We start from the raw sequence: 27,929 nt of genomic DNA, 5'->3' as shown, positions 1-27,929 counted from the left end.
AATTTCTCTTTGCTATTTGGGCTGATAGTACGGTGGCTGGGAAGTGCAAAGCACAAGAAATTAAAAATCTGCAACAAATTAAAAAACGGCAACAAATTTAAAAAACGCAACAAATTAAAAATCCACAACAAATAAAAAAAACGCAACAAATTAAAAAGCCACAACAAATTAAAAAAAACACAAATTAAAAATCCACAGCAAATTAAAAAACTGCAACAACTAAAAAAAACGCAACAAATTAAAAATCCGCAACAAATTAAAAATCCACAACAAATTTAAAAAACGCAACAAATTAAAAATCCACAACAAATTAAAAATCCGCAACAAATTAAAAATCCGCAACAAATTAAAAATCCACAACAAATTTAAAAAATGCAACAAATTAAAAATCTTTGACGGAAAAGGATTGTTTGAAATAGGGATTCGGGATGTCAACAAACGTCGAGAAACTCACCCTTCACAGCGCTTCCGTATTACCCTGACAGTGCTCGCTGCACTACATAGAGAACCGGAAAATGTTTTGCCCGTTTTGTGGCGTTAGCTTCAGCCTCTTCACCCCTTTTTGTGCTTCCTGTGGACGGTCTCTGGAGCTTTTGCGGGACACAGACCAGGCAGAAGGGTCAGACAACCTACAGTACTGCATTAAATATTTCAACGAAGGTCACTCATATAGTGTAATCGTGGACATGATGTTAAGTTTGCATGGTGTAAAGATGAGTTTAAGGAGTCTTAAAAGTAAACTCAATAATGCTGGACTTTACCGAAGAAAACATTTTCTCCAGAACAACGATCATTAACGCAATCAGAGCGGAGCTTCAAGGACCTGGGCGATTGTTTGGGTATCGAACAATGTGGCAGGTACTTAAACAAAAGCATCATCTTAAAGTGAAGAGGGATGATGTGATGAAAATACTCCGGGAGCTTAATCCTCATGGATGCCAGATGAGAACACGCAGAAGATTCATTAGGAGAACCCCGAGCGGGCTCTCGCCTGAAAGGGTACAAGATGCTTGGAGAAGCCTGCGAAGTGTGTGGGACTATTCTTCTCCAGGACAAAAACCTATCATATCACCTATCCCGCCAGGGGGAGAGCGGTGGGGTCGGGGGATGCGGGTCCCCCACGGAGGGAGGGAGGAGGTTGGGGTTGCGAGATCCCCCGAGGGGATGGAAGGGAGAGAGAGAGAGAGAGAGAGAGAGAGGGAGTAGGGAAAGGCAGGGGTCGCGAAATCCCCCGAGGGGATAGGAGGGAGAGAAGGGGGGGGGGTTGAGAAACACCCCGGCGAAAGCACAGCGTGTTGCGCGGTGAGATGATAAGAGCGTGGATGGCGGGTACTAAGCGTGTTGGGGTTTGGTTACAGAGGCGGTGTCCGGGTGCGTGCTGTACAACAACAACAACAAGGTGCCACGAGAAAGAAGAAGACAAAGAAGACAATGTCACGCACTAGACCGTGGGAGCCAAAGAGCACTAAGGTCGGTACAGGTGGACCGCTTTCGCCGGCGGTGTCATCGTCGTCGTCCTCCTCCCACTCACCATCACCAGCGCATTTGGCGTACGCGGGGTGGGCTACGGTCGCTCCGTTGTTGCGACCGGCCACGTTTCGCTATTGAGGGCTAGGGGTCGAAGAAGACCAAGAGCAGCAGCAGCAGCAACAGCAGCAACAACAACAGGAGAACTCGGAGGAAGAGGAGGAAGAAGAGGAAGAGGCCGAGGAGGATAACGACTCGACAGCCCGAACGCTCGCAGAGGAGGAGCGCTGCTCGGAGGAGCAGGAGAGCGAAAACGACGAGGTAGCGGACCATGGGTTCCCGGGCGGTGTGCGCGGCCTACGCGAGCACGGCCAAGAAATTCGGTTGCAATTATGCCAGGCTGATGGCTCACAAGGCGAGCCAAAAGGCAGAGAAGAAGACGAAGACACAGAAGAAGAAGAAGCAGCAGACAAAGAAGACAAGGAAGACGAAGAAGACGTCAACTGCGGGCGGGGGGTTTCGGAGCTTTGGCGAGAGGACGCCGGCCGTGCTTCAGGTGGCGTTGATGATCTTGGGCGCGATCGCGGGCATGGCGATGTCGGTGAAACTCGCGACACAGATGTAGCCGACGATTATGACGATGATGACAATGAAGAAGAAGACAAAGACTATGAAGACAAAGACTATGAAGAAGAAGAAGACGACGAAGAAGACGACAAAGAGGAGGAAGAAGACGACAACGGCGACGACGACAACGGCGACGACGACAACGACGACGACAACGGCGACGACAACAATGACCTCGACCTGCGAGGACGATGCCCCACCGAAGAAGCCGTGGCTGCGGCGCGAGACGAGGCCTCCTCGTTCATGGCCTACTTGAAACCCATGGGCCACGTCGAGTTCCGAGCCTACGTTGGGCTGCTCGTGCTCGCCGGCGTGTACAGGTCCCGGGCAGAGGCCTGCGAGAGCCTGTGGGACGCCGAGAGCAGCAGGTCTGTGTTCAGAGCCACGATGCCGACCAGACGAGCCAGGTTAGGCGGCGGCGGCGGCGATAGCTACGACAAACTGGCCCCCATCAAAGCCATGTGGGACGAGTGGTGCGCGAGGTTGCCCGCCATGTACCGCCCGGGACCGGAGGTCACCGTCGACGAGAGACTGGTGCCGTTCAGAGGTACGTGGTGTGTGTGTATTGCGTGCGGATGAGAGGAGGAAGAGGAGCAGGAACGACGACAACACTAGCTTTCTGCTATTGTCGTTGTCGGGTTCTGCATTTGTGCTTTTACGTGACCTTATCTTTAGGGTTGCCAACCGTCCCTTAAAATACGGAATCATCCCGTATTTCGAAACAAAAGTACACGTCCCGTATTGAGCTAATAAGGGACGCACTTTGTCCCGTAATACAGTGAGAATCAAAAGTAGTCTATAAATGTTAATGGAATTAACGCTTTGTTTGAAAACATAATTCCCAGCCCCTCTCCTGCTTTGTGACCAATGAGCTGACAGCACACTTATGACAATTCGAGTATGACAATTCAGATTATCTCATTGGTCGAGGAAAGGTCGCTTACAGAGAAAATACCGGAAGACAACAGATGACCACAACAAGAAGCATGGCCAACAGGGAAACAAACGCCGACACTGCGGTGCAAGTCTCGGATGACAGTACACCTAAAGCTGGGCAGACACTGTGCGATTTTCAAACTGCACGATTGACTCGCAGGGGTTAGAAGTTGGTAGGTCACGATGCAGGGTCTCACACTATACCGCCCGATGCTCTGATGCGACCTGAGAGCTCACACTGTGCGTCCATAAAATGAAGGTTATAACAGAAAATCTGTCACTCTCTCCCTCTCTGTCTTTCACTCACACAGACACACCACCACCATCAACTTTGCTAAATTGCTAATGAAAAACATTGATCAGGCAGCTGTGATTGAGCAGCAGTGTAAATCCAACTGTTTTCACGGTTGTTGTGGTCGTGATAATTTTGTGATGCCACATCGAAAAGGCTCGGATGAGCTTTCCAAAGTTCTACACGTTGTGCCTCCATGGCTTGTGTCCAGATCACACGCTGCACAGCCGTGCTGCTCCGTCTTTTTCACCGACGTTTACGTTCTGCGCATGCGCAGTGTGAGTGGCTGCGGTGACACCCTCATGAGCGATTGATGATCGGGAGCTGGTCGTGAGGTGTTAATCGCTTCTCGTTACCCCACGTATACTACACGATGCACGATGAAGGCCAAAATCGGTCTGATCACCAAATCGGTCGCACGACTCAGAAATCGTCTCAAAATGGGCCAAAAATCGCACAGTGTGAGCCCAGCATTAGAGCAGCAACGTTTGTTCGCTCAGAGAAAGAAAAATAGGCTGCAAAAGCACAGGGAGGAATGGGAAAAGGAAAACACCTGGCTGGAAAAAGTTAATATGGGCATGTGCAGTGAATATCAGCGCTATGTGGCCAGAAGTGTGATAATATAACTTATTTTGTGTAATAAACAACTGCAAAGGATAGATGATTACAACAAATAGATGACTAATACATAAAAGTAATACATAGATGAATAATGATGATGAGTTAAGATGCGTAATCATGGGAACAAGCGGGTTTACAAACAGGAGCAGCTGATTAGCATTAGAAAAGCTGAAATAATACCTCAACTGAAGCCAATTGTACTAAATGCACTATATGTGCACAGTTACAAGAATATTTTTCTTTCTATTGTTTTCTATTAATTTATATAATTTTAAGTTAAGCAGGACAGAGTTCTTTTAAAGAAAGATTTACTTATATTCTCAAAAGTTAAGCATGACAGGCTTCTGTTTAACCCTTTAAGACCTACCATAGAACCAAGTCCGCCAGAGCTTATATTATATTTTTACATGCTGTGGAGCCATTTTTGGGAGCATTTCAAGTTGCTATACATCAATACAACCATTATAGCCCAAACTTTAATAATATGTCTGCATTAGGTGCATAGTAATTACATAAATTGCAAAAAAGTGCAATAAACTACAAAAAAAAATTGAAAATCGTTTTTGTTTTTTTTAACATATATTTCTAGTTAGAGAAATTTAAGAGGCTCATCCCTCAAAACTGTAAATACAAAAAAGTTGCACAAACTAGTTTCCCACCACAGGAAATTTATTTTGAGTGTCTTCATAGTTTTATTTTTGAAATACACCAATTTTTATACACTGCAGGAAAAACGAAAATAAATATTATAGTGCAAATTTGCAAAATAACAGCATATGCATCAAAATAAACTATTTCCAGCAGTGCAATATGAGTCCTAAGCATCCCAGAAACGACACAGAAAGTCATAAATTCAAACATAACTTTTTAAAACACAAGTATAGGCTCATAAGGCCCCGATCGTAAAAAAACTAAATTTCCGCAAAATGACGTCACTTCCGGTTTCGGGCAGGTCATGCGGTCATGTGATAGTTCGCGCTGATGGACGTAGGAAGTGTTACAAACAGCTGATCGGATCGGCGAAGCGTGTTTCTGGAATATCATGTTTTTGTTCCTGCAAGTGATTTTTATGCAGTTTTTGCAAAGCTATATGTGGAAGGAAACTGTGACCTAGGACAAGCTGATGGCATAAGATGTAAGTACAACTCCTCCGGTTTCATATGCAAAAAAAATTATTGCGCTAGCTTACGTGGTTGCAGAGCTACCGGGATTTAAAAATAGTTACGCAAAATGGAGCGTGCCCGCTCCGATCGGCTGTAAAGGGTTAAGAAAGAGACCTGTTTTACTGTGTTAATGTTTTCATTTTGAGCTAAAAATAAATGGCTAAATGATCATTTGTTTCCCATGTGTTCATATCACAAAGAATATGCATCTGCTTAAATCAACTTCAAGTCAAATGGTTAAAAAAATAATTTCACACACAAAAAAAGAGCTAGCACACTGAGAAGGGTGAAGACAACTGGGTTGCCCGGCCCTGGCCACGAGGTGTCCCTTATTTATTTTTCAGGGAGTTGGCAACCCTACTTATCTTCTACGCTTGCACGTGTATTCTCTGTCAAACTCACGTCTCTCTCCCTCTCTCCCTCTCGTCTGGTATTGTCGTTGTTTGGTTCTGCGTTTGTGTATGTGGTGCGTGTGTTGCGAGCGGATGAGAGGAGGAAGAGGAGGTGCGCGAGGTTGCCCGCCATGTACCGCCCGGGACTGGAGGTCACCGTCGACGAGAGACTGGTGCCGTTCAGAGGTACGTGGTGTGTGTGTGTTGCGTGCGGATGAGAGGAGGAAGAGGAGCAGGAACGACGACAACACTAGCTTTCTGCTATTGTCGTTGTCGGGTTCTGCATTTGTGCTTTTACGTGACCTTATCTTCCACGCTTGCACGTGTGTTCTCTCTCAAACTCACGTCTCTCTCCCTCTCTCTCCCACTCTCCCTCGCCCTCTCGTCTGGTATTGTCATTGTTGGATTCTGCGTTTGTGCTTTTACGTGACTTTATCTTCCATGCTTGCAAGTGTGTTCTCTTTCAAACTCACGTCTCTCTCTCCCTCGCCATCAGGAAGGTGTCTGTTCAGACAGTACATGCCCAGCAAACCAGCCAGGTACGGGATCAAGATATGGGTGGCATGCGATGCGTGTTCCAGCTACACGTGGAAGATGCAAGTCTACACCGGCAAGCCAGACAAGCGCGGCCCTCCCGAAAAGCACCTGTCCACTTGAGTGGTCGTGGACCTCACCGAGGGATTGACGCCGGGACGCAACGTCACATGCGACAACTTTTTCACCTCGCGCGAGCTTGCCGACAGGCTCCATCGCGAAAGAGGCCACACCGCGTGCTGGGCACTCTGCGATCAAACAGACCCGAGATCCCCAGAGAGCTGCGCTGCGTCAAGGGCAGGGCCATGGGCTCCGTCGAATCTGTAGTACTTGGTGGCTCCGTGGGACGAGGAGGAGGAGGAAGAGGGCCCGACACGATCATCCTCTCCTACGTGGCCAAGAAGAACAAGAACGTGCTGCTCCTCACCACAGCTACTCGCTACCAACACCACCACCACTCCGGCCCCAGCCTAGCCGCCGCATCAGCAGCAGCAGCAGCAACAGCAGCAGAAGCAGCGGCGGCAGTGCAAAACCGCCCTTGGTGCTGCATTACAACCGCACCAAGGGAGGCGTCGACAACCTGGACAAGGTCGTGAGCACGTACAGCTACAGGAGAAAGACCTGCAGGTGGTCGATGTCGCGGCCTACAACGCGTTCGTGTTTTGGAGGGAAATTCACCCTGACTGGATGGCGGGCAAGCTCAACAAACGACGGCTCTTCCTCGAGCGACTGGGCAAAGCGCTCGCGCTCCCCATGCTCGAAGCCAGGGCGTTAGCGCGAGGAGGAGGAGTTCTTTGCAAAACTTGTGCATATGGTTTTAAAATTGACAATTTATATTTGCATTTAAAGATATGAAATATGATTCAATAAACATGTTTGTAGTTGTTACAGTAAAAAATAAAACTTTTTCTACTCAGACTTTATGTGTTTTCTTTGATTTTAGATTAATTGTGTTAATACAGTATGTCAAAATCAAAACATAACTGTAAATTCAGAAATGTGAGGTTGTGCTGAAAAGGATGATACCAAACAAGGTGTAACACCTGCTTAGTATAGTAGGGTTAAACTTATAGACTAGATTCGAGAGGAGTAAAATAAATTTGAGAGAACTGAGTGTTGAACAGCCGGCAGATTTATTACAATGTTACAGTGGTGCAATAATCCAATGTAAACAGCATAGAAAATTAACAGAAGATCAACAGAGAAGAGCGCTCTTTTGAAAATAACAACAAAATAAAATAAAATAAGTAGTCTCTTTAGACCTGACTCCTGATGAGCAGGATATTGGGAGTTCAATAGTTTCCCAGAGAAACAATCCGTATGAAGTAAGCAGTTTTTGCTCTTGCTTATCTGAAATCCTGCGATTCGAAGTAATTCAGACTGTAGCTCTACTCCTGCATCCAGAACAGCTGGCCACACTGCTTTTGGATTCGCCAAGAGTTTTCACAGGGTCTGGCTCGCCATCCATATCCAGAACCACTTCAGATCCAGGATCACAAAAAACCAGTCTGCACATACAGTACAGAGCAATAAACAAAATAGTTCTTAACAGTTTTTCTAAATAAAATGAGATCTCATAAAGTTTTCAAAATCAAGTACACTGTCGTTTTAACATTGTTCTGTCTCTATGAATTCCATTTGTATTGCTTTACAGCATTACAATCAATTGTATTTAAATACCCCTTTTTAAGGCATATGTAATCACATCATGAAATGTTTGTAACGTAACTAGTTTTAAATAACTTATTTACATGTATTAACCTATAACTGAAATGACAAAGTGCAGAAAAGGCACTGGACAACATTTATGGCTAAAAGAGAAGTGCATCCTGCATTAGTTTTGCACATTTGTGAAGATGCCCAATCAAATAGACAATAAAATAAAATACGACATTCCATTTCACACACGATTCAAGTACTCCGACTGGTTTTAGCTTTTTTTAGACAATACGGAATTCGCACTGTTGCAGTGTTTACCACATGTAAAATTAGCATAAGTTTTCCTGCTAACTTATCATCTCTAGTAACTCACCGGAATTCCCAAGAAACAAATACACGCTCTGCCTGGTTTTGGTCGAGAGTAAAACACATAAAGGCCTCTGAAAAGTACATAACTTTAAGTTAGAGACTGTTGAAAATACTTTATAACACTTATTTTATACCAAAAGACTCACTGTGTAGCTTGTTATTTGCTCTCGGTGTCTTGCTCCGTTTTGCCTAGCTTAATGCAGCAACGTGCTTTTGTTGCATTCACTGAACTACGGAAAATCAAAGTGTGTTCAAGGGGTGTCGGAAATAATAATACCAGGTAAAAACAAGAAAATACTAGTAACCATGTCTATAGGGGTTACAAAGGCAAAGTAAATAGTATTTAAAGGTGAAATGTAGAGGAACCACCAAAAGTAGTCTAAAATGGCCAATTATACCCTGGAACCCAGAGGGTTAAACATTTTTTTTAAAGTAATGCAAGAGTTACTTTTCAAGTAATTAATTACTTTTAGAATCTTTTAACTCAGTTACTAACTCACTTACTTTTTTGAAGAAGTAACTAGTAACTATAATTAATTACTTTTTCAAAGTAACTTGCCCAACACTGCTCGTAACACTGTGGTACAAAGAACTGAAGAAGTTTCATCTAATATTAAGAGTTAACAGTTGGATGCAAAAGGAGTGGACTTTGACTTTTTTTCGATAGCTTGCGACAAAAGCACAGATGCATCTGACAACGCTCAATTACTGATTGTTTTTGGAAGAGTGGACAATAAAATGAAGATGAGTGAAGAGCTACTTGAACTCCAGAGCCTTAAGGACCAAAAAAGAGGAACATTTGCTGCTGTTTGTTCCGCTGTAGATGACATAAAACTACCATGGAATAAAGTCACTATTATTATTAATATTAATAATATTATTATTACGGATGGCGCACCTGCCATGGCTGGTGAGAGAAATTGTTTGCTTAATCAGGTGGTGACTTCCAACTTGCATTGGAGTGGTTTGCAGCCAAGTGTGAAAATCAGCACCCCCAAGTCAGAGACCATAGTTCTCAGCCGGAAAAGGCGGAATGCCAACTCCATCTGAGACAAATTACTAACCCAATTGAAGGGATTTAAATGTCTTAGGGTCTTGTTCACGAGTTTGGGGAAAGTGGAGCATGAGATTCACTGACGGATTTGGGAAACATGAGCAATGATACAGGCACTGTACAGTCTGAGCTAGGTTTTTAATTTACAGGTCAATTTAGATTACAACTATTCAACTGTGGCCACGAACTCTGGGTAGTGATCAAATAAGTAATTTTTTGTCCCTCTCTTTTAAATCAAATATGGACTGGAGTTTTTAATATGATGCTGTTGTACATTCCACGTTAACTTTACTGTACATGAATAATGTTATGTTATTTTTGCTATTTTTCTTTTGTGACACTTGATATAATAATGGATTGGATTTATATAACGCTTTTCAAGGCACCCAAAGCGCTTTACAATACCACTATTCATTCACTCTCACATTTACACACTGGTGGAGGCAAGCTACATTTGTAGCTACAGCTGCCCTGGGGCAGACTGACAGAAACGAGGCTGCCGTATCGCGCCATCGGCCCCTCTGGCCAACACCAGTAGGCGGTAGGGTAAAGTGTCTTGCTCAAGGACACAACGACCAGGACAGAGAGCCCAGGGATTGAACCAGCGACCTTCCGGTTACAGATGCGCTTCCCAACCCCCTGAGCCACAGTCGCCCCACACAGAAACACCTGTTACTCTGACAATTCTTCAGTGAGTTATTACTGATGACTAATTTACTCCCAGAGTGTTTCCTGAGTTTGCCTGGATACAAAGCAATCTCAAATGAAAAGTATACTCCGCCTTCTTCCCTGATGCAAGATTAAACAACACAGTAAGTCAATAAAAGAGAATGGCAAAGAATCAAACCTAATAACTGATCTCAACAATTCAGAAAGCTGTCATGTGCTCATCTTTGCGAAACAATTTAGTCGTGGTTGTTTTGCTGTGTTCCTATGTTTTTTCGACTCGATCCACTCCTCAGTTTTCTTTGTCCTGTCAGCTGCAGGGACAGTTTCATCTAAATGAGATGCACAAAACTGGAGATGTGGTTCTGGGTGGACTGTTTCAAGTCCATTTCTTTTCAAGTGTTCCTGATCTGTCTTTTACCTCGCTGCCACAACAGCCTACTTGCCATGGGTAACAAGGACAGTGAAAAAGCAGGAAAAAAATAGAATAAAAAAACTGTCAAACTTAGTGCCAGTATAAATATGTATTTTGTATCTGAAATAACTAAACAATGCGTCTTCTTTTTCATTTTTTTCTTAATATATGTCTTTAATTGTTATTCAGTATCCTTAATTGTTTATAATATTTCTACTTTTGCAACTTTTTCAAAAGGCACTCATTTACTTGTAATTTAAAACCTGTGTTGTATTATATATATTAGTAATTAAAATTTTCTTGTCTTAGTGTGTATGTCCTAGGATTTAAGTCCGCACAGACCATGGCATTTGCTATTGATGAGATCAATAGAAACTCAAACCTGCTACCAAATGTGACTCTGGGATACACTCTTTATGATAACTGCCTTGAACTTGGAATTGGATTCCGTGGAGCATTGTCATTAGCCAGTGGTCAAGAGGATCAAATTGTAGTAGATGATACATGTGTTGGAAATCCTCCAGTCATAGGGGTTGTGGGTGATTCGACCTCTACAAATTCTATTGCAATCTCCAACGTCTTAGGCTTGTACAGAGTACCTATGGTAAGTTTTCTGCTTGACCATGTAACAGTTTTCTTGGATTAATTTGATTTAATTAAAAATGTAAAACCATTTTATGAAAACAAAACTAATACTAATAATGCAGTCATGATGACAAAGTTAAGATATCTCTACATGGATAGCTCCTGAATATACAGTCTGTGTCTTTCACAGGTGAGTTATTATGCCACATGTTCCTGCCTGAGTGACCGTCAAAAGTATCCATCCTTCTTTAGAACGATCCCAAGTGATGCTTTCCAGGTGAAAATTTGTCATCAAAATTAAAATGGAAACGCAAAAGTATGTTTCAATATCTGTGTAAAAGAAGAACAAAGAAAGATATGAAAATATTAGAAATAATGATATACTTAGTTTTGAGAATTGTGCTCTATTTTGTTTCTGTATTGTGTCAAAGAATAAAGCTAAATTGCAATTATATTTAAAGTTTTTCTTTTCTTTTCAATGCACTTACACTTTAATCTGTATTCACTTAGGTACGTGCAATGATCCAGATTCTAAAGCATTTTGGCTGGACTTGGGCAGGTCTGCTCGTCACTGATGATGATTATGGGCTTCATGCAGCCAGATCCTTTCAGTCTGAGCTGAGTGTGTCTGGTGAAGGTTGCCTGGCCTACACTGAGGTTTTGCCCTGGGACAAAGACACAGATGAACTCCGGAGGATTGTTGATGTGATGAAGACCTCTACAGCTCGAGTTGTCATTGTCTTTGAACATCCTAGTCGCATAATACACCTTATAGATGAGGTTTCACTTTAAAACACTTTAATGATTAGTAGTTACAGAGGTCTTCATAATTATATTGTGTAAAACACGTATTACGTATCATTGTCAGTACAGAAATGAGTACAAAAATGTAATAATTCAGAAACTGTTTCAGTAAAGAAGTTGGAGGCTCAGTATTACTTCATAGATTTGGTCTAATTTAATTCACAGGTAGTAAGGCAAAATGTGACAGGTCTACAGTGGATAGCCAGCGTGGCCTTGACAGAATCTGTTGTGCTCCAAACACCTCACTTTATGCCATACCTGGGTGGTATACTTGGTATCACCATTCGTCAAGGAGAGATACCAGGGCTCAGGGATTTTCTGTTGCAAATACATCCTGATCTACATCACAACAGTAGCTACGGAAATAGCTTGGTGAGACTTGAACATTTTTACTGTGTGTCACAACAATTATATATTTTCATAATGTGTAATAAACATTTTTCAAAATATTTCAGGTGAATCAGTTTTGGGAATTTACATTTCAGTGCAGATTTGCTCCAGCTCCAGCAGGCTGGCTGGAAGGTGGAGGTGCACTATGCACTGGACAGGAAGATCTAGGAAATGTGGACAATGAGTACTTGGACATTTCCAACCTACGAACTGAGTATAATGTGTACAAAGCTGTTTATGCACTGGCATATTCCCTTGATGACATGCTGCGGTGCAAGCCAGGAAGAGGGCCTTTCAGTGGGAACAGCTGTGCCTCTTTGCAGTCACTGGAGCCATGGCAGGTGTGTTATCATTGTACACTCCACCTTTGAACACATTGTTTTTGCATGCTTTCAGAATTTCTGAAAAGGGATTTGCCATACTTGTGAGCAAAAGTAGTCATTTAAGTCATGGAGGTCATTAACTTTTATACAGGATTATTAGTAATGTGCCTTGGTTGATTGAGACTTAGATATAAATGACTTTATATATGTAGGTACCATAGATATAATATTATATTTGATTACTGAACTGAAAAATTGCCACTATTTGCACTGTAAAGTTACTGGAGCCATGGCAGATGTGATATCATTTTACACTCCATCTATGAATAAATCATTGGTTCTATAATTATTTTTTGAGCAAAAAGTAATTTACTTATTATACATTCCTTTTAAACAGCTTGTTTATTACATGGAAAGAGTGAACTTCACCACTCCATTTGGCGATCAAGTATCATTTGACGAGAATGGTGATGTGGTACCAATTTATGATGTTATTAATGCGTTGTGGCTCCCTGATGGAAGCACTAAAATTCAGAAAGTGGGTGAGGTTAAAAGGACAGCTTTAAAAGGTGAAGAACTCACACTTGATGAAGGCAAAATCTTCTGGAACTTTGAATCCAAAAAGGTTAGATATGTTTTTATTTCACAACTACCTTTTATGACATTTACAGTATATAGAATTGTAGCAGGCAATAAATCTTTATTTTTTTATGTCCAATAGCCACCTCGATCAGTATGCAGTGAGAGTTGTCCTCCTGGTACCCACATGGTGAGAAGGAAGAGAGAGCCCGAATGCTGTTTTGACTGCATCCCCTGTTCTGAGGGAAAGATCACTAACAAGAGCAGTAGGTCTTTGTCTTTCTGTATGACATATTTGATTTAATTTCTGTGAAATATAGTATGCATTTCACCATCAACCCTTCTTTGTCAGACTCCTTGGAGTGCACCAGTTGTCCAGAGGATTTTTGGTCAAACCCACAGCGTGACCACTGTGTTCTTAGGAAAACAGAGTTTCTCTCTTATCATGACCCTTTGGGTATTTGTTTGACAGCAATCTCCTTACTGGGAACATTTATATGTGCTGTTGTTCTGGGGATCTTTATCTGCCATCGCAGAACACCTATAGTACGTGCCAACAATTCAGAACTTAGTTTCCAGCTATTAATGTCACTTAAGTTGTGTTTCCTGTGTTCACTTTTGTTCATTGGACGACCCAGGATGTGGACATGCCAACTCAGGCATGCAGCATTTGGGATCAGCTTTGTGCTGTGTGTCTCATGTATCCTGGTAAAAACCATGGTTGTTCTGGCTGTGTTCAAAGCCTCCAAGCCAGGAGGGGGAGCCAGTCTGAAGTGGTTTGGTGCTATGCAGCAGAGAGGAACAGTTCTGTTTCTTACATCTATTCAGGCAGCCATCTGCACTACCTGGCTTGTCTCTTCCTCTCCAACTCCACATAAAAACACCCAATACCACAATGACAAGATAGTGTATGAGTGTTCAGTTGGGTCCACTGTTGGTTTTGCAGTGTTATTGGGCTATATTGGCATACTGGCTTTCCTCAGTTTTCTAATTGCATTCCTGGTGAGGAATCTCCCTGATAGTTTTAATGAGGCCAAGCTCATCACATTCAGCATGCTGATCTTCTGTGCTGTGTGGGTGGCCTTTGTTCCTGCTTATATCAGCTCACCAGGAAATCTTGCAGATGCAGTGGAGGTGTTTGCCATTCTTGCTTCAAGTTTTGGACTCTTGATCACACTGTTTGGACCCAAATGTTACATAATCCTGTTGAGACCAGAGATGAACACAAAGAAAGCTGTTATGGGCCGTGGGATTGTGTCATAAAATTTTCAGTTCAAGTCAAAAAAAAAAAATTATTTGCACTCTATTGACCGAAAATTAAATAAACAATTAAAATGAACAAATGTTAAATATTAAAGACAGTTATTTAGTCGGTTTTTTTGTTGTTGTTCTTTTAAAATGCAGTTTACATACAAAACAACCAGACTTTTCAAAGAGAAGCATTGACTTTGTTACACTGCACTGTAAAATTTACCTATTACGGAAATTAAATATAATTGAAACTCTTTTAATAAACTACGCTTTCAACTTGAATTCATTTAGCAGTTCTAATATATATTTTTGCATATTTGGTCTGTCTTGAACTGATCATGATCAAAACCATGCTGATCATTTCAAGAAAACAACTAATACTGTCACGGTTTGCGGGGCAAAAGGGCGGCAGTTCTGGTGCAGGTGAGTGTTTATTTATAATAGTGGGTCAATACGAACAGCAAGGGTGGCAAAACATGAAACTAGAAACCTAAACTGGGTAAACTAATAAGACAAACCAGAAACGAAGATGCAGGGAGGTCCGGGGAAATACATACGGAGAGACGCAGGGAGACCGAGGGGAAACAACACAGACGAACCAGCAATTACTATGACAGAAGACACAACTTAAATACACTCAGAGAACACAGGGAGATTACATACAGGTGGGAACACAGCTGGGAGTGATTAACATGACGAGACTAGGGAGGCAAAATGAAAACACTCACATAAGACACAGACCTTCACAATAAAACAGGAACTTACACATGAAAGGACACAAACTAAGAAACGCGGACTAGATACAGGAACATACGGGCACAGAACAGAGTAAACACTAACCAGAGGAAGAACAGAACCAAAATCACGAAGAGAAAACCCAAAACGCTGGGTCAAAAGGACCCAGGATCATGACAAATACAGGTTTCCATTTCAAAATGTGCTACAATCAATACTTAACTATAGTGACAATTCCAGGCTCCCAGAGACACAAGGCTCTCCAACAGTTACCTAGAAGGTCTCTCCAAACAGACTGTAAGAAGCGTGTCATCCAGAGTTTATCTCCCATTGAGAACTGGGAGTAGTGCAAGATGGCGGCGCGCACAGATGCAGCAGCTCTATGCTCTCCACTTAGGTGCTTTTCTTTTTCTTTTTTCCACATTTCTTTTTCTTTTGTTTTTCTTACTGTAAAGCCAAATTTACCTACCGCCATCTGGAATTATGCAACATTCGATGCAACAGCCAGATCCCCATTACCAGTGATTATCAGAGGATGCACAACATACTCCTGGAGATAGTGAGAAAATTCGGTGCTCTGTGGATTCTTATTGGGTCTGCCAAGAAATGCATGTGGCGGAAGGAACGCAAACAAAAGCAGGAGTGCCGGACGGGACTGCTAGCTACGATAAAGAAGCAGCCTTTCAAACTACAGCTCCCGAGCATCTTCCTGACCAACGCACGGTTGGTCATCAAAAAAATAGACGAACTGAACCTACTTCTCACAGCACAGCAACTTCTACGCAATTGTTGTGTCCTGGTTGTCACAGAGACATGGCTACGATAGGGAATCCCCGACGCCTCGATGCAGCTATCAGGTCACACAATGCACCGCAGTGACAGAAAGACTACAGCGGGGAAAAGCCAAGGAGGAGGATTGTGCATTTACACACATAACAACTGGTGCACAAACACTAAGATCATCACCACAGTCTGCTCCCCAGGCATAGAGGCAATGTCTGTCATGTGCAGACCCTTCTACTTGCCCAGAGAACTGCCTGCAGTCCTAATAACAGCAGTCCACTTACCACCAGACGCTAAAGCTAGCTCAGCCCTTGCCTACCTGCACGACACAATCTCCAAAAAGAAATGGGAATATCCAGAGGGAGTATCATTGCAGGGGATTTCAACAAAGCATGCTTAAGAACTGTGCCTAAATTTGTTCGACATGTGAAATGCCCTACGAGAGGGAATAACACCTTGGACTTTACTCAAATATTAAGCAAGCCTTCAGATCTTTTCCCCTCCCCCACCTGAGTATGTCCGACCACCTCTCTCTGCTCATCGTCCTGGCATACACACCACTCAGGAAAAGAACAAAGCCCACCATCAGAACCATTAGCACCTTTTCTGAGGAAGCTCGTGCTCAATTGCAGGACTCTTTTGCCCTCACAGAGTGGAGTGTCTTTGAACATGATGGCCTAGAGACTCACACATCTGGGTTACATCACGCACTGCATGGACACTGTCACCACGGAAAAGGTCTACCCCAACCGTAAACTCTGGATGACAAGTACGGTTCAGGCATTGTTAAAGGCACGCAGCTCGCCATACAAATCTGGGGGCCAGGACATGTACAGCAGAGCAAGAGCAGACCTTAAAAAAGGCATCAGAGCAGCAAAACTGGACTTCTCAAACAAGCTATCAGATCACCTCTCTGATAACAACTCCAGAAAGGTATGAGAGGGCCTGAAACACATCACCAATTACAAGTGCAATGGGAAAAACACAGATAACATGGACATCTCATTAGCAGAGGAACTTAACCACTCCTTTGCCTGCTTCGAGAAAGCTGCAGTCACCCCCACCATGCACACCACCCTGCCCACAGCCTCCTCTGAGCACAGCCCTCACACATTTAGCCTCCAAGAACACCAGGTTCGCAATGTGTTCAGCGCAGTTAATCAAAGGAAAGCTGCTGGCCCTGACGGAATACCTGGTAGAGTGCTCAAAGCCTGCGCTGTCCAGCTGCCTCCTCAGTTCACCAGACTATTCAACCTCTCCCTGTCACATGCCACTGTCCCTGCCCTCCACTCCGCTCTCCATCACCTGGAGAATCCTGAGACATCAGTAAGGATGCTCTTCATTGACTTCAGCTCGGCCTTCAATACCATCATCCCAGACATTCTTATAGCCAAGCTGGTAAACTTGGACTCTCCCCCCCCCATATGTGTATGGAACTTTCCCACAGACTGTTCACAATCAGTCATGGTTGGCAACCAGAGATCATCCACCCTGTCACTCAGCACTGGCTCACTACAGGGATGTGTGCTGAGTCCACTCCTACACACCATCTACACTAATGACTGCACCCCCATGCACCCCTGCAACATCATCTTCAGCTTCTTCCCGTGGGCTGTCAGAACTCGTAATGCAAACTAAGAATGTGAACAGACTTCTCCCATACAACCATTCTGCTATTGATCAACTATGTTGCTGCCATCCCATGTTCAGTATCTCAGTCTTTCATTGTTCTGTGCAATATTTTTGGCCCATGTGCAATATTTTTGGTCTCGGTGGAATTACCATCCCCACCCTAAATGACCTTAGCCCCTCCACCCTTATTTATTTATTTATTATATTATATTATATTATATTATATTATATAACAGCCCTTGTATATGGCCCCACAATGTTTCTGTTTCAATGTTTCTACACATACACCATGTATATAGTTTACTCACATAAATGTATACATATATATTGCTTTTTTCACCCTTGTTGTATATTGTTTTCTTTACTTTTGCACCTTTGTGGTCCAGCTACCCAATTTCACTGCGCAAGAAACTGCACAATGACAATAAATGCTCTAAGTCTAGGTCTAAGAATCAGAATATTTTATTAATTCCTAAGGTAATTATGTCCGATGCAATTGCTCCAAGACAATAACAGTAACAGACTAAACTATTTAAACAATACAATATGTTACAGATTTTACAAATTTAACCCTTTAAAACCAGTCAGAGCGGGCACACTCCGTTTTGCGCAACTATTTTTAAATCCCTGTAGAACTGCAACCACGTGAGCTAGCGCAATAATTTTTTTTGCATATGAAACCAGAGGAGTTGTACTTACATCTTATGTCATCAGCTTGTCCTAGGTCACAGTTTCCTTCCACATATAGCTTTGCAAAAATTGCATAAAAAGCACAGCAACAAAAACATAATATTTCAGAAACATGCTTTGCTAATCTGACCAGCTGTTCATAACACTTCCTACGTTGGAATATACGTCAGCGCGAACTATCGCATGTCCGCCATTACCTGCCCGAAACTGGAAGTGATGTCATTTTTGTGCAAAATTTAGTTTTTTACCTTCAGGGTCTTATAATCCTATACTGGTGTTTTTAAAAGTCATGTTTGACTTTATGCTTTTCTGTATAGTTTCTGGGATGCTTAGAACTCAAGTTGCACTGCTGGAAATGCACATGCTGTTTTTTTGTTTGTTTGTTTGTTTTGCAAATTTGCATTGTTGTATTTATTTTCGTTTTTCCTGCAGTATATAAAAATTGGTGTATCTCAAAAGTAAAACTGTGAAGAAACTCAAAATAAATTTCCTGTTGTTGCAAACTATTTTGTGCAACTTTTTTGTACTTACAGTTTTGAGGGATAAACCTCTTAAATTTTTCTAACTAGAAATATATGTAAAAAACAAAACAAAAACGATTTTCAATTTTTTTGTAGTTTATTGCACTTTTTTGCAATTTGTGTAGTTATTATGCACTTAATGAATACATATTATTAAAGTTTGGGCTATAATGGTTGTATTGATGTATAGCAAATGTTCCCAAAAATGGCACTACAGCATGTAAAAATATAAAGATAAGCTTTGGCAGACTTGGTTCTATGGTAGGTCTTAAAGGGTTAAGAAATAGCACTAATATATACAAATCAATCAAATATGAATATCAAGAATTTACAGAGGTGCTTATAAATAAATATCAAGAATACTGAAATGAATATTACGGAGTAGAAAAGAGCATCCACAAAAAGGGTGTAACTATTGCAGTGTTTACAGTGTATTAGATGGAGGAGTTGTACAGGGAGATGGCCATGGGCAGGAATGACTTCCTGTGTCGTTCAGTAGCTATGGTCATAGTATGTATGGTGGCTCCGTAAATGCTAAAGAGGTAAGTATTATTTCTCAGTTGCAGTGAATTAAAAGAAGAAAATAAACAGTAGAAAGAAAAAGAGCGATAACAATTTAACATAAACCAGTGACACACTCCGGGCCTGACCAACCCTGGCAGGGCTCCTTGGATGAGGGTGTAGGGATAATGACCAAAACACCCAATGAATCCAAGGTCCACCACTGACTAAGTGTCCCAATTTTTAATATGATAATTTAGATCAGATCTTTAATCCATAAACCCAACCTAAGAAGAAAAAAATGGCAGATTAGCTTGGGTAAAAGACCGACAGTTGAGGCACACAACGATGTGTGCTGCTGACAAAGTTTCTGGGTTGCTTTTCCTCATAACAGCCATCCTTCAAGATTCTCCCCATTTAAAGCAAAGCATTATCAGGAACTGTAGCATCTAGTACTCTTACTGAATCAGTAGAGAGGTCTATTAATACATGCTGATTGAGAAAAGTGACTGAAAAGTAAGTACTAAATGCATCATGGAAACCCCCCAGCAGTCTACACCTATTGCAGCATAACTAAGGGAGGATTCAGGGTCACCTGATCCAGCCTTAACTACAGTGGGGCAAAAAAGTATTTAGTCAGCCACCGATTGTGCAAGTTCCCCCACTTAAAATGATGACAGAGGTCAGTAATTTGCACCAGAGGTACACTTCAACTGTGAGAGACAGAATGTGAAAAAAAAAAATCCATGAATTCACATGGTAGGATTTGTAAAGAATTTATTCGTAAATCAGGGTGGAAAATAAGTATTTGGTCACCTCAAACAAGGAAAATCTCTTGCTCTCACAGACCTGTAACGTCTTCTGTAAGAAGCTTTTCTGTCCCCCACTCGTTACCTGTATGAATGGCACCTGTTTGAACTCATCATCTGTATAAAAGACACCTGTCCACAGCCTCAAACAGTCAGACTCCAAACTCCGCCATGGCCAAGACCAAAGAGCTTTCGAAGGACACCAGGAAAAGTATTGTAGACCTGCACCAGACTGGGAAGAGTGAATCTACAATAGGCAAGCAGCTTGGTGTGAAAAAATCAACTGTGGGAGCAATCATCAGAAAATGGAAGACATACAAGACCACTGATAATCTCCCTCGATCTGGGGCTCCACGCAAGATCTCATCCCGTGGGGTCAAAATGATCATGAGAACGGTGAGCAAAGATCTCAGAACCACGCGGGGGGACCTGGTGAATGACCTGCAGAGAGCTGGGACCAAAGTAACAAAGGTCACCATCAGTAACACACTACAACGGCAGGGAATCAAATCCCGCAGTGCCAGACATGTTCCGCTGCTGAAGCCAGTGCATGTCCAGGCCCGTCTGAAGTTTGCCAGAGAGCACATGGATGATACAGCAGAGGATTGGGAGAATGTCATGTGGTCAGATGAAACCAAAGTAGAACTTTTTGGTATAAACTCAACTCGTCGTGTTTGGAGGAGGAAGAATACTGAGTTGCATCCCAAGAACACCATACCTGCTGTGAAGCATGGGGGTGGAAACATCATGCTATGGGGCTGTTTTTCTGCCAAGGGGACAGGACGACTGATCCGTGTTAAGGAGAGAATGAATGGGGCCATGTATCGTGAGATTTTGAGCCAAAACCTCCTTCCATCAGTGAGAACTTTGAAGATGAAACGAGGCTGGGTCTTCCAACATGACAATGATCCAAAACACACCGCCCGGGCAACAAAGGAGTGGCTCCGTAAGAAGCATTTGAAAGTCCTGGAGTGGCCTAGAAGATCTGCATGGAGGAATGGGCCAAAAATACCAGCTACTGTGTGTGCAAACCTGGTAAAGACCTATAGTAAACGTTTGACCTCTGTTATTGCCAACAAAGGTTATGTTACAAAGTATTGAGTTGTATTTTTGTTATTGACCAAATACTTATTTTCCACCCTGATTTACGAATAAATTCTTTACAAATCCTACCATGCGGATTCATGGATTTTTTTTTCACATTCTGTCTCTCACAGTTGAAGTGTACCTCTGGTGCAAATTACTGACCTCTGTCATCATTTTAGGTGGGGCAACTTGCACAATCGGTGGCTGACTAAATACATTTTTGCCCCACTGTATATGATTTTTTTTAAAAAGGTAAGTTTTAAGCCTAATCTTAAAAGTAGAGATAGTGTCTATCTCCCAAATCCAAACTGGAAGCTGGTTCCACAGAAGAGGGGCCTGAAAACTGAAGGCTCTGCCTCTCATTCTATTTTTAAATACTCTAGGAACAACAAGTAAGCCTCCAGTGCGAGAGCAAAGTGCCCTAATGGAGTGATTCGGTACTATAAGGTCATTAAGATAAAATGCGGCCTGATAATTTAGGACCTTGTATGTGTATCCTGAGTCTCCTGACGGTTTGCCAGAATCTCTTTGAGGCAGTCCAAAAGTCTTTTTCCATAGCCTCTCCGAACTACTCCCACACCCAGCCAGACCGCATGGACTAAGGCCCGACCACCAGACGCTCACCCTAGGGCACCCTCCCCGGGCTGCACCCGGTAACCCTATCTCGAGTAGGGTGAACAGTCCCCTCGATGGTCTTCTCATAGTCGTCTTCTGAATCGCTCTTTGTCTGGTCCCTCACCCAGGACCAATTTGCCATGGCAGACACTACCAGGGGGCAAAAAGCCCCCAGACAACAATCTTGCTAGAACTAATCCAACACAAGTCCAGTTGAAGCACATAGTAAGCTGAGCAACAGCAGATGCTTTGTAAATATAATCAGGGAGTATTCTGAAAAAATTTGGATGCTCAAGCCTGACACTCAGACAAAAACAGCTGGATAGAGTGTGGATTTCTTCTTGATTATATTTTGATTAGATCCCTTATTTGATTAAAGAAGGAATAACTATCACCAAAAGCACATGCATTAAACTCTGTGACAGGACTATCTTACATTACCACAAAGGCTGGATTTTAGGCCTTTTTCTTCACATTTGAATGGAGCTGAGCTGAGGGATCATGACACTGTGAAGGACACTGCAGGGTTTATCTCTTAGTTGAACCTCTGATTCAGGAGGAACAATGAGGTTTTCATCCAGGCTGTGAAACTGGACAAGCTCTTTATCCTCTCAAGGATGTTTGAGAAAGTGAGCAAGTGTGGACATAATATCTTGGTCTGTCCAGGCTCGTGGATGTTCTCCACTATGATGGCCTCAAGATTTCATCTTTACTTTAAATATCTTAGGGTCTTGTTCACGAGTTTGGGGAAAGTGGAGCATGAGATTCACTGATGGATTTGGGAAACATGTGCAATGATACAGACACTGTACAGTCTGAGCTAAGTTTTTAATTTACAGGTCAATTTAGATTACAACTATTCAACTGTGGCCACGAACTCTGGTAGTGATCAAATAAGTAATTTGTTGTCCCCTCAACAGTTTTGTTCACAAGTTTGGGGAAAGTGGAGCCTGAGATTTATTCACAGATTTGGGGAAAATGAACAGACACTGTACCAGTCTGTTGCGGTAAAGAAAGAGCTGAGCAAGTTTTTAATTTACAGGTCATTTTACATTACATCCCTTACCTATGGCCATGAAGTCTGGGTAGTGATCAAATAAGGGTTGTGGATATAAGCTGTGGAAATGAGTTTCCTTCAAAGGGTGCCTGGGTCTCCCTTAGAGATAGGGTAAATAGCTTGGTCATCGGGACTCAGATGGTGGGCTTTCACTTCGAATACAGAAGATCTGCTTGTCCCGTGTTTTGCATTCATGCATTAGCCCTGAAAAATTTCACTGTCTAGTTTCTCATTTGGGCCGTCCCCTTGGGCTGTTCTTCAATTATACTCAGGACAATCTTCCCCATCCACTAAGTTTTCTAGTTTCCTTTTGCCCTATGCAGCTTTATGTCCCGTCCCGCCCATGCTCATGCGGATTTGTTTTTGTTATGTTTTTTATCGTCCCCTCAAAAATTTTGTTTTCTCTTTCAACTCAAATATGGACTGAAGTTTTTAATATGATGTTGTTGAGACATTACACATGAACTTTGATGTACATGAATTATGATGTTATTTTTGCTATTTGTCTTTTATGTCACTTGATATGCACACGGAAACAACTACTGAATACTGAACAACTACTCTGACAATTCTTCAGTGAGTTATTACTGATGACTAATTTACTCACAGAGTGTTCCCTGAGTTTGCCTGGATACAAAGCAATCTCAAATGAAAAGTATACACCTCCTTCTTCCCTGATGGGTGGTGTGCAAGATTAAACAACACAGCAAGTCAATAAAAGGGAATGGCAAACAATAAAACCTAATGACTGGTCTCAAATATTCAGAAAGCTGTCATGTGCTTATCTTTGCAAAACAATTTAGTCGTGGTTGTTTTGCTGTATTCCTGTGTTTCTTCTCCTCTACCCACTCCTCAGTTTTCTTTGTCCTGTCAGCTGCAGGGACAGTTTCATCTAAATGAGATGCACAAAACTGGAGATGTGGTTCTGGGTGGACTGTTTCAAGTCCATTTCTTTTCAAGTGTTCCTGATCTGTCTTTTACCTCGCAGCCACAACAGCCTACTTGCCATGGGTAACTATGACAGGGAAACAGAATGAAAAAAACAGAAAAAGAAAACCACCAAACCTAATCCTAATATGAATATGTATTTTATATCTGAAATAACTAGACAAAACATCTTCTCTTTTAAAATTTATTTTCATTAATATATGTCTTTAATTGTTATTCACTTTCCTTGATTGTTTATAATATTATTCCTTTTGCAACATTTTCACTGTGCTCATTTTCCTATATTTTAAAAATCTGTATTGTATTATACTTTTTAGTAATTAAACTTTTCTCGTCTTAGTATGTATGTTCTAGGATTTAAGCTCGCACAAACCATGGCATTTGCTATTGATGAGATCAACAGAAACTCAAACCTGCTACCAAATGTGACTCTGGGATACACTCTGTATGATAACTGCTTTGAACTTGGAATTGGATTCCGTGGAGCATTGTCATTAGCCAGTGGTCAAGAGGATCAAATTGTAGTAGATGATACATGTGTTGGAAATCCTCCAGTTGTAGGGATTGTGGGTGATCCGTCCTCTACAATTTCTATTGCCATCTCCAACGTCTTAGGTTTGTACAGAGTACCTATGGTAAGTTTTCTGCTTGACCATGTAACAGTTTTCTTGGATTGCGTTGATTTCATTGAAAATGTAAAACCATTTTATGAAATAAAAAATAATGCAGTCATGATGACAAAATTAAGATATCTCTACATGGATAGCTCCACAATATACATATGCAGTCTATATCTTTCACAGGTGAGTTATTATGCCACATGTTCCTGCCTGAGTGACCGTCAAAAGTATCCATCCTTCTTTAGAACGATCCCAAGTGATGCTTTCCAGGTGAAAATTTGTCATCAAAATTAAAATGGAAAAACAAAAGTCTGTTTCAATATCTGTGTAAAAGAAGAACACAGACAGATATGAAAATATTAGAAATAATAATAATAATTAGTTTTGAGAATTATGCTCTATTTCTTTTCTCTATTGTCTCAGAGAATAAAGCTAAATTGCAATTGTATTTAAATGCTGTTCTGTGGACACTGACAGACAGATTATGCACAGAAATTTTGTTTTGTTTCTTCTTTTCAATACACTTACACTTTAATCTATATTCACTTAGGTACGTGCAATGATCCAGATTCTAAAGCATTTTGGCTGGACTTGGGCAGGTCTGCTTGTCAGTAATAATGATTATGGGCTTCATGCAGCCAGATCCTTTCAGTCTGAGCTGAGTGTGTCTGGTGAAGGTTGCCTGGCCTACACTGAGGTTTTACCCTGGGACAAAGACACAGATGAACTCCGGAGGATTGTTGATGTGATGAAAACCTCTACAGCTCGAGTTGTCATTGTCTTTGAAGATCCTAGTCGCATGATGCACCTTATGGATGAGGTTTCGCTTTAAAACACTTTAATAGTTACTAGTTACACAGGTCTTCATAATTATAGTTCATAATTGTGTAAAACACATATTACGTATCATTGTGAGTACAGAAATGGATACAGAAAAATAATCATTCAGAATTAATTTTAAAGATCAAAAACTGTTTCAGTAAAGAAGTTGGAGGCTCAGTATTACTTCATAGATTTGGTCTAATTTAATACACAGGTAGTAAGGCAAAATGTGACAGGTCTACAGTGGATAGCCAGCGAAGCCTGGACAGAATCTGCTGTGCTCCAAACACCTCACTTTATGCCATACCTGGGTGGCACACTGGGTATCACCATTCGCCGAGGAGAAATACCAGGGCTCAGGGAATTCCTGTTGCAAATATGTCCTGATCTACATCACAACAGTAGCTACGGAAATAGCTTGGTGAGACTTGGACACTTTTACTCTGTGTGTGTATATTTTCATAATGTGTAATAAACATTTTTCAAAATATTTCAGGTGAATCAGTTTTGGGAATTTACATTTCAGTGCAGATTTGCTCCAGCTCCAGCAGGCTGGCTGGAAGGTGGAGGTGCACTATGCACTGGACAGGAAGATCTAGGAAATGTGGACAATGAGTACTTGGACATTTCCAACCTGCGGCCTGAGTATAATGTGTACAAAGCTGTTTATGCACTGGCATATTCCCTTGATGATATGCTGCGGTGCAAGCCAGGAAGAGGGCCTTTCAGTGGGAAAAGCTGTGCCTCTTTGCAGTCACTGGAGCCTTGGCAGGTGTGTTATCATTTTACACTCCACCTTTGGATAAATTGTTTTTGCATGCTTTCAGAATTTCATTAACTTCAGGTCATTAACTTTTATACAGGATTATTAGTAATGTGCCTTGGTTGATTGAGACTTAGATATAAATGACTTTATATATGTAGGTACCATAGATATAATATTATATTTGATTACTGAACTGAAAAATTGCCACTATTTGCACTGTAAAGTTACTGGAGCCATGGCAGATGTGATATCATTTTACACTCCATCTATGAATAAATCATTGGTTCTATAATTAGTTTTGGAGCAAAAAATAATTTACTTATTATACATTCCTTTTAAACAGCTTGTTTATTACATGGAAAGAGTGAACTTCACCACTCCATTTGGCGATCAAGTGTCATTTGACGAGAATGGTGATGTGGTACCAATTTATGATGTTATTAATGCGTTGTGGCTCCCTGATGGAAGCACTAAAATTCAGAAAGTGGGTGAGGTTAAAAGGACAGCTTTAAAAGGTGAAGAACTCATACTTGATGAAGGCAAAATCTTCTGGAACTTTGAATCCAAACAGGTTAGATATGTTTTTATTTGACAAGTACCTTTTATGACATTTACAGTATATAGAATTGTAGCAGGCAATAAATATTTATTTTTTATGTCCAATAGCCACCTCGATCAGTATGCAGTGAGAGTTGTCCTCCTGGTACCCACATGGTGAGAAGGAAGAGAGAGCCTGAATGCTGTTTTGACTGCATCCCTTGTTCTGAGGGAAAGATCACTAACAAGAGCAGTAGGTCTTTGTCTTTCTGTATGACATATTTGATTTAATTTCTGTGAAATATAGTATGCATTTCAACATCAACACTTCTTTGTCAGACTCCTTGGGGTGCACCAGTTGTCCAGAGGATTTTTGGTCAAACCCGCAGCGTGACCACTGTGTTCTTAGGAAAACAGAGTTTCTCTCTTATCATGACCCTTTGGGTATTTGTTTGACAGCAATCTCCTTACTGGGAACATTTATATGTGCTGTTGTTCTGGGGATCTTTATCTGCCATCGCAGAACACCTATAGTACGTGCCAACAATTCAGAACTTAGTTTCCAGCTATTAATGTCACTTAAGTTGTGTTTCCTGTGTTCACTTTTGTTCATCGGACGACCCAGGATGTGGACATGCCAAATGAGGCATGCAGCATTTGGGATCAGCTTTGTGCTGTGTGTCTCATGCATCCTGGTAAAAACCATGGTTGTTCTGGCTGTGTTCAAAGCCTCCAAGCCAGGAGGGGGAGCCAGTCTGAAGTGGTTTGGTGCAATGCAGCAGAGAGGAACAGTTCTATTTCTGACATCTATTCAGGCAGCCATCTGCACTACCTGGCTTGTCTCTTCCTCTCCAACTCCACATAAAAACACCCAATACCACAATGACAAGATAGTGTATGAGTGTTCAGTTGGGTCCACTGTTGGTTTTGCAGTGTTATTGGGCTATATTGGCATACTGGCTTTCCTCAGTTTTCTAATTGCATTCCTGGTGAGGAATCTCCCTGATAGTTTTAATGAGGCCAAGCTCATCACATTCAGCATGCTGATCTTCTGTGCTGTGTGGGTGGCCTTTGTTCCTGCTTATATCAGCTCACCAGGAAATCTTGCAGATGCAGTGGAGGTGTTTGCCATTCTTGCTTCAAGTTTTGGACTCTTGATCACACTGTTTGGACCCAAATGTTACATAATCCTGTTGAGACCAGAGATGAACACAAAGAAAGCTGTTATGGGCCGTGGGATTGTGTCATAAAATGTTTTCATTTATGTTAAAAACATCTTCATTTTCTGTGCAGTAAATCAGAAAATAAAATATATTAATAAAAATAATAAATGTAAATATTAAAACCTCTTGAGAAATCTAAATAATAGTTATTTACTCTTTTTCCTCTTTTCTTTCTTTTAAATAAATCTTTTCAAATATAACTGACTGACTGTGTTACACTTCATTGTCAAAATGTATCTATTATGTAAGTTAAATGTAATTATAATTCTTTTACTAAACTAAGCTTTTTATTTTGTGCTTCAGCCATTTTTGTGGTATATGATGTAAAACACAGTAACACATGAAGCATTGTGCAATACTGATGGGATTTCCGGCTCTTTTTAGAGAACCGGCTCTTTCGGTTCAGCTCACTAAAATGAGCCGACTCTTTCGGCTCCGAACCGGCTCTTCAGGTTGT

The 27,929-nt window shown here is 41.6% G+C and overlaps 3 protein-coding genes and 1 long non-coding RNA gene across 5 annotated transcripts; 3 read left to right on the top strand and 1 right to left on the bottom strand.

Moving 5' to 3' along the window:
• Positions 1-1,322: 1,322 nt before the first annotated feature.
• LOC145420174 (uncharacterized) lies at positions 1,323-6,935 on the top strand. The gene is made up of 3 exons (XM_080289103.1): positions 1,323-1,329; positions 1,616-5,684; positions 5,995-6,935. Exons 1-2 carry the CDS (start codon positions 1,323-1,325, stop codon positions 2,671-2,673), a joined length of 1,065 nt encoding a protein of 354 aa, XP_080145229.1. The 3' UTR covers positions 2,674-5,684; positions 5,995-6,935.
• A 211-nt stretch (positions 6,936-7,146) lies between these two features.
• Positions 7,147-8,376, bottom strand: LOC113036512 (uncharacterized). 2 transcript variants are annotated; one of them, XR_003274462.2, is made up of 3 exons: positions 8,207-8,376; positions 8,065-8,131; positions 7,147-7,540 (listed from the first exon to the last, which is right to left on the bottom strand). It is a non-coding gene; the product is annotated as an uncharacterized LOC113036512 (long non-coding RNA). The 2 variants fall into 2 exon arrangements; XR_013901205.1 differs by lacking the exon at positions 8,207-8,376 and having other exon boundaries at positions 8,065-8,205.
• A 1,745-nt stretch (positions 8,377-10,121) lies between these two features.
• Positions 10,122-14,139, top strand: LOC113036588 (extracellular calcium-sensing receptor-like). Its single transcript, XM_026193001.2, has 9 exons — positions 10,122-10,231; positions 10,505-10,799; positions 10,971-11,057; positions 11,291-11,560; positions 11,750-11,956; positions 12,040-12,315; positions 12,695-12,922; positions 13,019-13,142; positions 13,229-14,139. Exons 1-9 carry the CDS (start codon positions 10,122-10,124, stop codon positions 14,137-14,139), a joined length of 2,508 nt encoding a protein of 835 aa, XP_026048786.2.
• Positions 14,140-23,427: 9,288 nt separating this feature from the next.
• On the top strand, positions 23,428-27,499 carry LOC145420173 (extracellular calcium-sensing receptor-like). Its single transcript, XM_080289102.1, has 9 exons — positions 23,428-23,567; positions 23,845-24,139; positions 24,308-24,394; positions 24,675-24,944; positions 25,161-25,367; positions 25,443-25,718; positions 26,056-26,283; positions 26,379-26,502; positions 26,589-27,499. The coding sequence occupies exons 1-9, from the start codon at positions 23,458-23,460 to the stop codon at positions 27,497-27,499; spliced, it is 2,508 nt and encodes an 835-aa protein (XP_080145228.1). The 5' UTR covers positions 23,428-23,457.
• The last annotated feature ends 430 nt before the right edge of the window (positions 27,500-27,929 follow it).

This window comes from Astatotilapia calliptera, chromosome 14 (genome assembly GCF_964374335.1).
Source record: "Astatotilapia calliptera chromosome 14, fAstCal68.1, whole genome shotgun sequence".
NCBI classification, from domain to species: Eukaryota; Metazoa; Chordata; class Actinopteri; order Cichliformes; family Cichlidae; genus Astatotilapia; species Astatotilapia calliptera.
The sequence above is the reverse complement of the archived record's forward strand: the minus strand, read 5'-3'. Positions and strand labels throughout refer to the sequence as shown.